The sequence below is a fragment of the Colobus angolensis genome, unplaced genomic scaffold, assembly GCF_000951035.1.
Source record: "Colobus angolensis palliatus isolate OR3802 unplaced genomic scaffold, Cang.pa_1.0 Scaffold98, whole genome shotgun sequence".
Taxonomy (NCBI): Eukaryota; Metazoa; Chordata; class Mammalia; order Primates; family Cercopithecidae; genus Colobus; species Colobus angolensis.
In genome coordinates, this window is record NW_012123820.1 from 5,615,352 (window position 1) to 5,629,881 (window position 14,530).

At 38.5% G+C, this 14,530-nt stretch overlaps 1 protein-coding gene across 5 annotated transcripts in view; it reads left to right on the forward strand.

The window, feature by feature from the left end:
• The window catches only part of CD200 (CD200 molecule), a 31,073-nt gene that overhangs the window by 5,693 nt on the left and 10,850 nt on the right, over positions 1-14,530 (forward strand). For 2 of the 5 annotated variants that reach the window (XM_011932779.1, XM_011932780.1), the window contains exons 2-5: positions 2,799-2,880; positions 6,764-7,090; positions 9,372-9,644; positions 11,508-11,619. In XM_011932779.1, the coding sequence (XP_011788169.1) occupies positions 2,799-2,880; positions 6,764-7,090; positions 9,372-9,644; positions 11,508-11,619 (794 nt within the window). Of the gene's footprint in view, positions 1-2,798; positions 2,881-6,763; positions 7,091-9,371; positions 9,645-11,507; positions 11,766-14,530 lie in introns of those variants that run through there. The other 3 variants (XM_011932781.1, XM_011932778.1, XM_011932777.1) reach the window with 2 other exon arrangements.

Below are 14,530 nucleotides of genomic sequence, written 5' to 3' on the forward strand. Positions count from 1 at the left end.
GGATGGTCTCGATCTCCTGACCTCGTGATCCACCCGTCTCGGCCTCCCAAAGTGCTGGGATTACAGGCTTGAGCCACCGCGCCCGGCCGGTAATTTCAAGTTATTGAAAGAATGGTGAAGTGGAGCTTGGTGTGCAACATGGAAAGTATAGTGACATGAGATTGGGTAGCATGTTTGTAGGTGCTGAGCTGCAGGTAATGACAGATGGCGCCACGCTTTATTACTAGCCGAGCTTCTAGACAATGACTCACAGGCTTTCAGAGATTCCTTGGCTCTGTGGACACCTATTTAAATGCTTTTAAATACAGCTTCAAAATTGAATTTAACATATTGTTGCAGGGCAATGAAGCAGGGACTGCTGTGTGAATATCTTTGGTCATTCATCACAACAATGATTTTGTCACAGCAATAACAATGTACTTTTGTGATGATGTGTCAATTTTTTTTTTTTTTTTTTTTTGAGACGGAGTCTCGTTCTGTTGCTCAGGCTGCAGTGCAGTGGCCGGATCTCAGCTCACTGCAAGCTCCGCCTCCCAGGTTTAGGCCATTCTCCTGCCTCAGACTCCTGAGTAGCTGGGACTACAGGCACCCGCCACCTCACCCGGCTACTTTTTTGTATTTTTAGTAGAGATGGGGTTTCAGTGTGTTAGCCAGGATGGTGTCCATCTCCTGACCTCATGATCCACCTGCCTTGACCTCCGAAAGTGCTGGCATTACAGGCGTGAGCCACCGCGCCCAGCCATGTCAAAATTTTTAAACCAACAAAACTTTATACATAGGGGAGGCAAGATGGTGTGGTAATCATGGTTATGAACTCTGAAACCAGACTGCCTGGGCTTAAACCCCTTCTCTGTCACTTCATAGCTGTGTGACCTTGGGCAAGTTACTTAACTTCTCTCTGCCTCATATTCTTTATTTTGAAAATGATGATAATAATAGTGCTTCCTATATAGATTTATATGAAATATTGGATGAAATACTTTGTCTCAAGTGCTAAGAACAGTGTCTAGTACATAATAAATGTTCAATAATTGTTAGTATCAGTGGTTTAGTAACCTTATGCAAAATATAAGTTAGAGTATTATTTTAATGTATCATCTGGTGTGGTTTTTTATTCCAGTACTTTATTTTTGTCCTCCAGTCTTTCAAATCAGACAGTTAAGCATCCATTGCCTTACAGGAGGAATACTAAGCAGAAAATAAATTTTAGTTTCAAAAGCCAAAATTTTGCAATACCAAGAGTCTTGGCATTCCAGTTTCAAATCACTAAATGCTAGAAAGGGTGGATTGGATGAATGCAGCATGATGGAGGAACCAGCTTTTCTGGTTCAGGGAGATAAATATTTTCTAGGCTGGGACAGCAAAATGGGACTGATTGATGTCTATGCTGATACCAGTTTGCATTCCCAAAATAAGGCCCTGGGCCCAGGCCCCAGGCAAGGGAAGTTCAGGACACTGGAAAATAGAAACTGCAAGTAGTTATTGAGATCCAAGAAAAAATAATGCCTGTGTCTCACAGTCCCCTAAAGAGACTGTAGGAAGCAGCATGCTTGTCCATCATGGCAAGTGAACAGTAGAATATGTTCAATGGGAATTTAGGCAGAAAGCCTTGTAGAATTTCCTTTCATCCAGCACAAGGGGGACCCAGGGACAGCCTGGAAGAAGATGAGTAAGCACCAGCTCATCTTGTGAGCAATAATTGCACAAACTAATGACAGTGATGACTTGAGGGGAACACAGCCATTTTAGCAAATGCTAGCATAATAGACAGTTGTAATTAGTGACTAGTAGTCCTGTCTTATAGCTTGGCATTTTGTGAACCCCCAGGAATGTAGATGCAATGCTGGAGATTGGGACAATTATGAGGTGTTGTGGTGGTGAGAGACTGAATTGACAGAGATTATGCGACATTGATTGGAAGTAAATTCTTACCTCTAGTTGGAATAGTAACATGAAATAAAAATAAAGTTCAGTTAAAAACAGATAAAAGTTATATTTTCGACTCATTTCTATTATGAAAAATAGAAATATAGAAAAAATATAGGAAAAAGTTACATTTCTTGCCTTTGCCCCTTAGTATGAGCATACATATAGGCCAAATGAAAGGATCCATGGCACTATTGCAGAGAAAAGTTCAACTGCCTCTATCCTTTCTTACCGTTTTATAGAAGGGTGATGCCCAGAATAACATTCTCTTAAATACTCTCATGATTTGTAAGAAGGTCAAGGATTTCTGCCCAGACACATGAACATAAGGCAATGAAGGAAAAAATTAAAGCCAGTGCTGGTTTTTAAAACATGCAGTTTATGTATAAGACTTGCAGAATTAAAATCAACCTCAACAAAATTCAAGGCAGTCAAATAATGTTCCTGAAAAGTGGTTACCTGCTGAGTTATATTTTTAATATTAACAGCTGTGGATTTTTTGGGAAGTGGATGCTATCAAACATTTATATTCTCAGCATTTTCTGTATTTATTTAAGGCAGTTTGTAAGTGATCCTATGTCTTTGAGACCTTGCTCTTGATAATGGTGGCTTTAGGAGCAAGGCCCCAAATTGCCAGGGATTGCTATTGTGTTGGAGCCACGCTGCTGCTTTTCCCTCCTCATATCTTGAGCATGCTTTGTTATTTCCTCCATTTATAACCTCTAGTTCTGCTCCCACAATACCAAAGTTCTCGGGGGGGGGGGGGGTAAAAACTTAGCTACACCATCCCCTGAAATAGCAATTAGCTTGAAGCTTCCTTGGCTTTGTCCAAATCCAAACCCCCATTTCTGTACTTTGCTTTCTGTCTTCAGGTGATCAGGATGCCCTTCTGTCATCTGTCTACCTACAGCCTGGTTTGGGGCATGGCAGCAGTGGTGCTGTGCGCAGCACAAGGTAAAGAAGCTCAGTTCCCCTGCTTGGAGCCCAGCAGACACAATTTCTGGGGTGAAGACATTTAGCCACTATTGTTTGTGCTGTGCTGGTTCCATTTGTCTGCATGAATTATTTAAACATGTAATCTTTCTGCTTTCCACATTTTTGTTTTCAATGTCGAAGCACACTTTGATATTTAGAAGCAATTTCCATAGTAGATGAAACAGACTTATGAAAAATATCCTCTATTTTAAAATGTCATTTTCCACTTACTGAACTGAATTACAAAAAAGTGTTTTTAGAGATATAGGAATGCTTGAATTCAATCTTTTTGGAAAGTAATCTGGCAGTAAACCTTAAAATTGGGTGTGTTACCTTTTTACAGAAAAATATAGAAAACAATGAGATATAGAAGTTATATAGGCTCATATTACCTGTTGTATAACAAATTTGGCTGTGCCATCTATTTATCTACCAAAGTTCCTAGCTCTTCCTCCTCGGTTCCTCGGTAAGCCACACTCACTTTATGACTGGCCTTTTCATCACTTGCAGTGTGATGTTGCTCAGCATCAGCCTCCGCAAATGTGGGTGATGCTGGGGATGCTGGTGATGTGGGTGATGCTGGGGATGCTGGTGAAGATCAGGTGGGCTTCATGCCCATCTCCAACTCTGGTCCACAACGTTCATCACAGGACTTATCAACTGACCAGGGGAATCTAAATTAGATTCCATAGAAGTAGCAAAGAATTGTGAACTTCCTCTAAATGATTTCTTCCATAATCAAAAAGAAAAAGAACTCATCTAAGAGTTGAACTCTAGCTTTGAGTCCCCTTTCACTCTGCCTTCTAAAAGTCATAATTTCTTCAAATCTCTGGTCTGCAAAATCTCAACAAACTTTGAAGAAACCTCAATCCTAGCAACAGATAGTTTCCCAGAACTTTTCACATCTTCCAAGAGTACACATCATTTAGTTTTGAATTATGCAATACTCAGGGGTCCAGCCTGTATTTGTTATACCCATCTTTCATTCCCTGATATTGTTGGGGAGTTGTTTGTTTGCTCAGTCTTCTTTTTTTTTTTCTACTTATACTTGGCAACATTTTATCCATTCAGTCTTTAAAAACAAGTTTGGATGCTTTTGATCAAGTTTACATTTTGTGTAACATTTATTAGTTAGTGTCTTTATCTTCATTAATTCACTGCAATATTTGAAAGGGAGGGTAGGAGGTTTGGAAGTAAGTGTATTCATTTTTCAATATCTCTTCTTTTCTATTAAATGTTGCTAGAATTAAATATGTTTCTCTGAGAACTGTCTTCCTTCCTTCCTTCCTTCCTTCCTTCCTTCCTTCCCTCCCTCCCCCCCTCCTTTCTCTTTCTTTGTTTCTTTCTTTCTACGAAATTTCACTCTGTCACCCAGGTTGGAGTGCAGTGGCACAATCTCAGCTCACTACAACCTCTGCCTCTCGGGTTCAAGCAATTCTCCTGCCTCAGCCTCCTGAATAGCTGAGATTACAGATGCCCACCATCACACCTGGTCAATTTATGTATTTTTAGTAGAAACAGAGTTTCACTCTGTTGACCAGGTTGGTCTCAAACTTCTGACCTCAAGTGATCCACTCACCTCAGCCTCCCAAAGTGCTGGGATTACAGGCGTGAGCCACTGTACCCTGCCTATCTTACCCATTTCTATAGAATTCTAACATATTATGTTCTCATTGTCATTCAGTTATAATAATTTATGATTTTTTCTATGCTTCCTGGTGTACCTAAGACTTAAAAGAAGTATGTAAATTTCTAATTTTATTGTATTATGAAAAGTGTTCAAGGCCATACATAGGGTAGCAACTTTTTTTGTAGCCTACTTTGAGTTCAATTTGGAGGCATGTTTTATGTTTTTTTGAAAAGATTATACATCCTTTCTTTGAGTAAAGTGTGTGTGTGTGTCTGTGTGTGTCTTATTTTTATTCATTTAGTATGAGTTACTGGGTTTGTAAAGTTTATTATTTCTCTTTCATTGTATTGACTTTCTCAAAAGTTTGCCTATTTGTTATTATGTTGAGATTTTCCATCAAATAGTCTATCATAGTATGAGTTGCTAATATTGGAGAAGGGTAGAAATTTATATTTATACATACACACACCCAGAGATCTACATACATATAAAGTATATCGTGTATATAATATAAACATATAAAACATTGATAATATTAAATACCTAAAGTGTATATATAAATATATATTGTTTTTCAACTTTTATTTTCTTTGTGACATGGACTTACCTTGTCACCCAGGCTGGAGTACAGTGGTGTGATCATTGCTCACTACAACCTTGAACTCCTGGCCTTAAGCAATCTTCCTGTCCTATGCTCCTGAGTAGCTGGGACTACAAGTACATGCCACTACGGCTTGCTTATTTTTACATTTCTTATAGAGATAAGGGTCTCATCTCTTGCCCAGGCTGATCTTGAACTCCTGGCCTCAAGTGAGTCTTCTGCTTTTGGCTTCCCAAAGCACCAGGATTACAGGCATCAGCCACTATACCTGGCAGTTTTTCAAATTTCCTATTTAACTTTTTTGCTTTAATAATTGTTTAAATATACTAAATTGAAGGTTCATCAGTATGATTGTGGATTTAAATTTTTTTCTTTGTAATTCTATTAGTTTTGCTTTATATATTTCAGAGTTATGTTGTTAGGTGCATAAAGATTTATGATTAATGTAATAGATCTGATTTTAGATTGTTCCTTTCAAAATTTTGAAAAATACTTTTTTTCCCTCTTACAGTGCTTTTGTCTTCCTTTTTTTTCCTCTCCTTTTAGAAGTCTTATTGAACTGATTTTGGAACATTTAAGTCTACTCATTGAATTTTTCCTCAATCCCTTCCATATTGTTATCTCTTTGTGCTGCATTCTAGAAGAATTTCACAGCCTGTTCTTACTGTTTACTAATTTACTCTTCAGTAGCATCCATTTTGCTAAGTCAGCCAAGCTGTTGCAATTTTATATTTCTCATTTTCTATATCTCTAATTTCTACTATTCATAATGCTTTTATTACACTTTTATTACACTTACAATATCACATGTATTCATGTCAAAGTATTTATTTTCTTATGATATCTTCATTCATTTTGTATGAGTTATTGGGTTTGTAAAGTTCATTATTTCTCTTTCCTTATATTGTCTTTCTCAAAAGTTTGGCTATTTGCTTTTATGTTGAGATTTTCCATCAAATAATATATTATCGTATGAGTTGCTAATATTGAGGAAGGGAAGAAATTATCACCATAGCATTTAGTGAAAGCAGAGGGTGTGTAAATTATTATTTGTGTGCCAAAGCTTCAAGATCCTCCAGAACATTGTCCCATACGTCTCTTTACCTATGTTCCTATATACACTCTTGCTTCCTGGAGGCAGACACCTCTGTTCCACCCACTTCCTTTGTAGAATGTGTTATGTGTGTGTGTTTGTGTGGAATGCATAGGGCTGCTCCATCTTCTTTACTTAAAGTGGTCACTCTGCCTGTTATCCTTTGGCCTTTTCCTGCTCTTTGCTTCTACTTCTGCAAGCATGGACAAGATTGTTGAAGCTGCTATCCTACCTGGCAGTTTACATCTTCAATCTCATTGTACCTGCTTCGCAATTTACAGAGATTATTCACAATTTCTTGTAACTGAGAGTTGCTTTCTTGTTTTTCTACTCTGCTACTATTCTTTAAAGATTGAACAAGCATATTTGAACCTATATATTTCTCTGGCATCATGTAAAAATGTAAATAGATGTTTTCTTCTTTGCATTTTCTCTATCTTTTCTATATTTGACATTGAATGTACTTTTTATTTATAATAGGAAAAAGTGTATGCGTATTACAATCCTTAAATATAAATGTTCTTTTATGATTCCATAGTGCAAGTGCTGACCCAGGATGAAAGAGAGCAGCTGTACACTCCTGCTTCCTTAAGATGCTCTCTGCAAAATGCCCAGGAAGTCCTGATTGTGACATGGCAGAAAAAGAAAGCTGTAAGCCCAGAAAACATGGTCACCTTCAGCGAGAACCATGGAGTGGTGATCCAGCCTGCCTATAAGGACAAGATAAACATTACCCAGCTGGGACTCCAAAACTCAACCATCACCTTCTGGAATATCACCCTGGAGGATGAAGGGTGTTACATGTGTCTCTTCAATACTTTTGGTTCTGGGAAGATCTCAGGAACAGCCTGCCTCACTGTCTATGGTGAGAGTCTCTAAGAATCATTGTCTGTGTCTGGAAATACTATTTCCAAGAATGTTTGGAACATAGCCATAGTGCCCAGTTTTTCAGGATTTTAACCACAGAAAGGGTCATGAGAAGATAGCCTATCATGTCTAGTATAGCTGTGTTTATGATGATTTGGAGAGTTCATGGGGACACACTGAGTTCTTCGGCTGGAGGTATCTTTTCTCTGAGGGATCCTGCTATCAAAGGAGAAATTTGAGAACAATGGTGAGGGCAACAAGTTCTCGGTAAGCAGTGATATGATTCAGACTTGGCTTGCCACTAGCAATCATGTGACCCTAGAAGGGTCCTATCCACTCTCCTCTGGAGTTCCATTGTCCAGACAATAAGTGTGAAATAGATCATTTCTAGGGTCACTTACAACTTCAACTTTCTGGATCTAAGGACAGAGACAGATTGGACTAGCCTTGAGGCAGTTATGATTGTCTTTCTCATTTTGCTTGGGAGGATAGCTCTTTCAGGACTGATAAGGGCACATGGAGCAGAGTCTTTTCATACCGGAAATGATGCCAGCTAAAGATATAACTTGGCAATAGCATTCTTTTAAAATCCAAGAGGCTTAGTTTGATGAGATTCCTTTCTTCTTAACTGACACACAGCTGAGATGAAAGATTAGGAAGTGGGAATAAGAGATTACTTTGGAGCATGGCACACATGGCCGTAGTTTTAGGGAGTAGAGGACAAACTTACAGTTATTAGGAATATTAAAGTGAGAGTTTAATCATGCCAAGAATATTGTCCGCAGGGAAGAAAAAGCTTAGTAGATGAGAATGCAAGGGAGATAGGAATGCTAAAAGAAATCTCTTTTACTTATTTTGCCTATAATGAGTCCTCTCTGTAGAATCTTATGTCATTGCTTTCTTGATTTCCACTTCTTTCATTCTCTCTTTTTCTGTTTCTCCTCCCTGTCTCCTTCCTTCCTTTCCTCCCTCTCTGCCTTCCTTTCTTCTTTCCTTCCTCCTATCTAATTTTTTTTCTTTTTTTCTTATGTCATATTTTTATCACTTCTGTTCCCTTTTCTTCTCTTCCTCTTTTCCTCTCATCTTTCTTTCTCTTAGTCTCCTTCCTTCACTCATAGACTTTTGCATTTATTTTTTCCTGTAAACCAGATGCCTCTGAGCTTTAAAGCTAGTAATTCTGTTCTCTTCCACACTGACCTTTTCCAGCCACACCTTATACCTTTCATGTAAGCCATTCTTTGATACACCATAGGAACTCAAAACTCAATCTGGCCCATCAGCCATATTCATATTTTTTCACTTTTATTTCCCTTCCTCCAGTGCTCACAGACATTAGTAATCTTAGCCAGAGCCACAGTTCCATAGCCCTACTTCCCCCAACCCACTGTCATCTACCTGCCTCTTGAACCTATAAGCACAGCCCAGGCTTTCAGTTAGCACTGCCATTTAATTATCTTCTGGGCTCCAAAGCCAACCACAGAAAGACAAGTTTACATTTGCTTAGAAAAGAAAAATACTATATTCTGACAAAAATGAACTCACTGGTCAGGGGATTTTCAAAAGGGTACAGGCTACAGCTGGCCTGAAAACAATTTTCTCATGAGCTAGTTATTTTTTCTTAACTTAATCAGGTGATTTCCAATGCTCTTCCAACAGTCATTTCTAAATTTTTATGGTTCTTAACTATGAATTCCAAATTCGCATTTTGCGTAGCTCTTCCAAAAAGGGATTTTCCAGCTCTCCTCCATGCATCTAATTCACTGGTCCAGCTCCAAGAAGAAAATGACTATCTCTAAGCAGTAGCCTTTCTATGGGCTCTCTGTTCCGAAACTACCCTAGTGCCTCTAATAGGTACAGGACACATGTATGGCGGTGCTGATTGGTGGCTATTGTCAAGCCATTTAAGAGGAATACCTAAAAGAAGGCAGAGATGCTGCATTGCCCCTGGAAGAGAACAGAATAATTAGGACTGTTTGGGAGAGAAAAGTATCATCTGACTTCTCAATACTCTATGTCCATCCGACTAATTCTGCTACAGAAAAATTATAGAAAGGGTCTTTCTCATCACAGGTTTGTACTAGGCCAGTCTCCATCCTGCAGATCAGAAAATTAGACACAAGAGGAACTGGAAAGTCCCCAGTTTGGGTAGGATATGCCACGCTATCTTTCCAGCCTCCATTATCTTTCTATAAGCGTATTTCCCTCATCTCTCTGAAGAGACTGCAGTGCTCAGACCAGGTGCTTAACTAATAACAGATTGTATTTATTTTTTGTCCCAGTACAGCCCATAGTATCCCTTCACTACAAATACTCTGAAGACCACCTAAACATCACTTGCTCTGCCACTGCCCGCCCAGCCCCCATGATCTTCTGGAAGGTCCCTCGGTCAGGGATTGAAAATAGTACAGTGACTCTGTCTCACCCAAATGGAACCACGTCTGTTACCAGCATCCTCCAGGTCAAAGACCCTAAGAATCAGGTGGGGAAGGAGGTGATCTGCCAGGTGCTGCACCTGGGGACCGTGACTGACTTTAGGCAAACCGTCAACAAAGGTAAGAGAAAGTGAGCAAGGTGGCTGTGGTTGTGTCTGTGTGCACACACCTGGAAGGCAGTGAATGTCCTGCAGAGGTTTCAGCCTCTTAGCACAAGAGCTATTTGGAGAAAGAATGGGGCAAATAAGGAAAAAAGAAAAACAGTTGAGGAAACAAAGCAAGTTTTGCTTTCATAAATGTGGTTCATTGCCCACATACCAAATACTGTTGCTGAGAGCCATTCATTTATTTATTTCTTCCATTCTACTAACATGTAATTAGGTCTGTTCTGGGCCAGACTTTGTGTTGAACATGAAAAATGCAACAATGAACAAGACTCAGTCCCTAAGCTTCTAGTCTACTAGGGAATAGAGATAAATGGATGGGCAATTGTAAAACTGTGCATTACATTCTCCAGTGAGAAAGCTGTGATGCACCATGGGAGGACTAGAGGTTGGGAAGGAGGGGCTCAATCTGGGGGAGATTTGGAAGGTTTCCTGGAAGAAGTGACATCTGTGATGAAATCAGTGTATAATCTACACTGTGAAAAAGGGACCTCTCTGAAGTGCTTTCATCACCCATTTAGCAAACTACCTCCTATCCGAGTCCCCTTTTGCTTTCTTGTGTTTTTGTCTAAACTGCTGTCTCTGGACCTCATAGATACAAGAGGTGAGAATGATGGAGGAGAGAATAAAGGGAGCAGAGATTATAAAGACAAAAAGTTTTAGCAATGGTAGCCATGTCTTTTCTCTGTGTAGTTTTGAAGCACTGACTCTGGATGAAGCAGTCAGTAATAAGCCTCCTAAAAAATATTACTCCTCTTTTTTGGAGAAATTATGAGCAATAAACTGGAAAAGCTTTCTACACCCACCTCTTTAGTGCAGTGGCCTTTGGAGTCCCTGAAAACCCAGACTAATCAGAAATTGGATATTTAGATAAATTTGGTCAAAAAGACTTGCAGTGTTGGATTTGGATATTTGTGAAGAGATCCTCAGATTCAGCCATGGCCAAGGGTATATTTCCCAGAAAAACAAGAATCTAAAAAAGAATGTCTTTTTTTTTCCCCCAAGAATGCCAGATTTGACTTGTATCACTTACAGTGTTTATATATCACTTCTATAATGTTTGTTCATTCTGTGAACATTGACGAAAAATCTTCCATGCTCAAAGCATTATGTCAAGCACTGGAACTGTAGAAATCAGACAAATCCCTGTCTGAGGTCTGAGGTGTTCAGTTAAATAATGATGTGACAAATCCCATTGTGGAGGTATGGAGAAGATGCTAGAGACTCCCAAATCAAGGAGTTCTTCATTTGCCTTTGCATTGCAACATGACACTGAGGAACTGATATTTAGGCTGAGTTGCATTAAAGACATAGATAAGAATAAATTTAATAAAAACTTAGAGATGAGTTATCTCTGGGGGTTGAAATCATGAGATTCATGTTTTTTTCTTTATACTTCTCCATATTTTCCACAATTTCCTCAATAAACATATATTCTTTTAAGAGACAGTATGGCAAAGAATATGTGCTTTAGAGGCAAACAGCCTTGGCTATCCCATTTGTTATTCTGACTTTGATCTCAGTTAAAGTCTCAAAGCCTCAGTTTTCTTTAAATCTGTTAGAGAATAATAACTCTTGGGATGTTTTGAGGATTAAGTAAGTTTAAAGCTCTTATTACATAGTAGCCAGATAAAACATGTTAGCTATTACTAATATCTAAATATTATTAAAATAAGATGAAGTCATGCGTAAAAACCCACATATGTATGTATTTAAGGATAATTTTAACTAAAAGCTCGACTCTATTGCTTTATCACTTTTTGCCTCAACAGCTTCCTCTGTGACATCATTTTCCTTTTTCTTTCTTCAATATCTGTAGGCTATTGGTTTTCAGTTCCACTATTGTTAAGCATTGTTTCCCTGGTAATTCTCCTGGTCCTAATCTCAATCTTACTGTACTGGAAACGTCACCGGAATCAGGACCGAGGTGAGTCGTCATAGGGAGTTCAAAAAATGACATAAGTTAAATTTTATTTTTAATGACATTTAGTGAGTCATTTGAAGATATAAATAAGGGAATGGCAACAATGTATTTTGTTTGTTGTTTCCAAGATACAGAAATGTTGATACTGTTTTAAAATGCGTCAGGGCATTTTCTTGCAATTGGACATTAAATTGGACATTTCTGCTTTTTGTTTGCTAAGATAACTTAAAAGCTAATTAAATCAAACAATGGTGATAGAATCAAAGAATGAAGTCTGGCACCCACGCAAGGCCCTTTCCACTCATTAATGAGAAGGACAATCTCTTCTCTTTTTATAGCACTCCACAGGCCATCTGCCCATTTAAGAGACTGAAATTGTCCAATTATGGTCACTCATTAAGTAGCACTTTCTGTGTTACACTCCCACGATGCCTCAAACACTATCAGCATCATGCAAGTGATCCATGCTTACAGTAACTGTGTCGTGTCGTTCTGCCCTTCTAGACTATAAATTTCTCTTTATCTTTCACAACTACCACAGCATCTTGTATATACCAGGGGCTGAATAAATGTTAATTTACTGAATGAACTGACTGACGACAGAGAGGATTTTTAAGGTGATTTTTTTTCAATTCCTTTTCTTCTATTGTAAATTCAGTACCTCATAAATGTCAGTCTAAGATATTGTGAGAAATTATAAAACAAGAGACACTATAAAGCAAGAGGAGTGAGCTAGAGACAAGAATGAAATGTCTTTGGTTTCTGAAGACAGTGCCTAATTTATTGAAGCGAATACAAAGCTGCAATTTATGTTTTGTGTAATGGGAATTTGCTAGGGTGAAAGGGTAATATGGGAGTTCCCTCCATTTCAGATGGCTGAAGGATAGGGGTCAGGAAAGAAAAAGAGTTGGCTTTGATTGCTATTTTAGACTTTGATTAAAACTCTCACTCATTTTTTCCTTTCCTTTTATGTTTTATAGAAATGTTTCCTTTAGTTTTATGTTTATATTTTTATGTTTTTGTTCATGTTTCAAGTTTTTGACCACTTTATTTTGCATAATCCTCCAGATTAATTCTTGTAATTTATAAAACACACAAAAAGCCTTCAGTGTCAGTGGCCCCATTGTAAAAGTAGGTAAAGGTATTTGTTCTGTCCAGGAGAGAAGATCACACATCAGTTAATCTTATTGCACACAATTATTAGCCCATGGAACTCGTAAATGCTCCACAGAAAGAAAATCAAAGACAGAAGTCTGTTTGATTCTACTTTATCCGGATATTTTTCTTTTCCAATTAGGAAACTGAAGCTCAGAGAGGAAAGCTGACTTCCTTCCATAAGTTCATACAGTTTTTTAAGAGCAGACTGGGACTAAACCCTGGTGCCCTGACCTCTGCCAAATGTTCTTCCTGTCATTACTGATGCCCCAGTGTCTTGACTTGAAAGGCGCTATTGTCATCAGCTGCATTCACTTAATCTGTGCTTGCTGTCAATACTCTTTTCTTTTGGAAAGTGCAAGCAGAAAAGAATAAAGTATTTAAATTCATTTTTAAAAGTCCCTCTTGGGCAAAAGTCTTATAATGCAGTCTTCTCAAGCCCGAGGTAAATTCTACTGGAAAGAGACATGCAAAATTATTACCTTTGTTCATTAAGCATGTCTTGGATTTTCTGGGAAATAGAGTCATTCAATGCCAATATCCGATTCTTGAAGCAAAAAGAGTCAGCTTATTTCTCTGCCCACGTTTTTCCTCACTTATGACATAAATACCTGAACCTGTGTTGAGTCCTGTACGCATCAGGATTGCCATTGACTGATGATGTCTTCATGACAGATGGCCAATTGAATTAATTCCTCTGAATGTTCAGTGGCATATTTTCAATGACTGGATTTTTGACTCATTTCTTTTCCATTTGTATTGCTTATAAAAGATACCTGAGGCTGGGTAATTCATAAAGAAAAGAGGTTTATTTGGCTTCTGAAGGCTATACAAGCACAGTGCCAACATCTGCTTCTGGTGAGGGCCTCAAGCTGCCTCCACTCATAGCAGAAGGCAAAGGGGAGCCAGTGTGTGCAGAGATCAGATGGCGAGACGGGGAAACAAAAGAGGGTGCTGCCAGGCTGCTTTACCAGCTCTCATGCAAACTAACAGAGAACTCACTCGCACCAAGGGCATTAATCAATTCACGAGGGACCTTCCCCCTTAAACACCTCCCATTAAGCCCTACCTCTAACACTGGGGATCAGATTTCAGCATGAGGTTTGCAGGGTCAAGTATCCAAACTATAACAACTGATTTAGAAAAGTTTAACAGCCAGATAATTTGGCTTCATATACTTAAACAGCTAGTAAAACCAAGTGTCCATTGTGCTGAAGCTTCAGTGCTCAGGGCTAAGCAAATACTGGTTCATTTAGACCGAACTTCAGGTTATATAAAAAACTGGGACAAAGAAAAGAGAAAGGAGAGAAAATCACCGAAGATAGCGACACTTTTTATTTCTACAATTAACAAATTCTGGTTGATATTTTGTGAGGAAGGGGAATAGTCCTACACATTTGCCTTCCATTTGTTTTCATTCTTACTTTTCTTTCCCTTTTTCTTTCCATCATCTTCTGAAAACATAACATTTCTGAATGGGCAGGAAAACACAATTGGTCCAAAATAATACAAAGGTTTTGAATGTGGTGACCTCAAAAATGGTGATGTGAACAGAAAAGGAAAGGGAAGAGGTGGAACTGAGAGAGAAAGCGAGAGAGAGAGAGAGTATGTGTGTGTGTTTAGAGTTTGTAGAAAAGCAAAGGAGACAAATGAATTAGTTCTTGAATTTATTGAGTGTGAGCAGACAAATAATTATCTTCATGTAGCTGTCTAGTAGCCAATAATAAAAATCTGGTAAGTAAGGTAAGTCTGTTAAGTAAGGT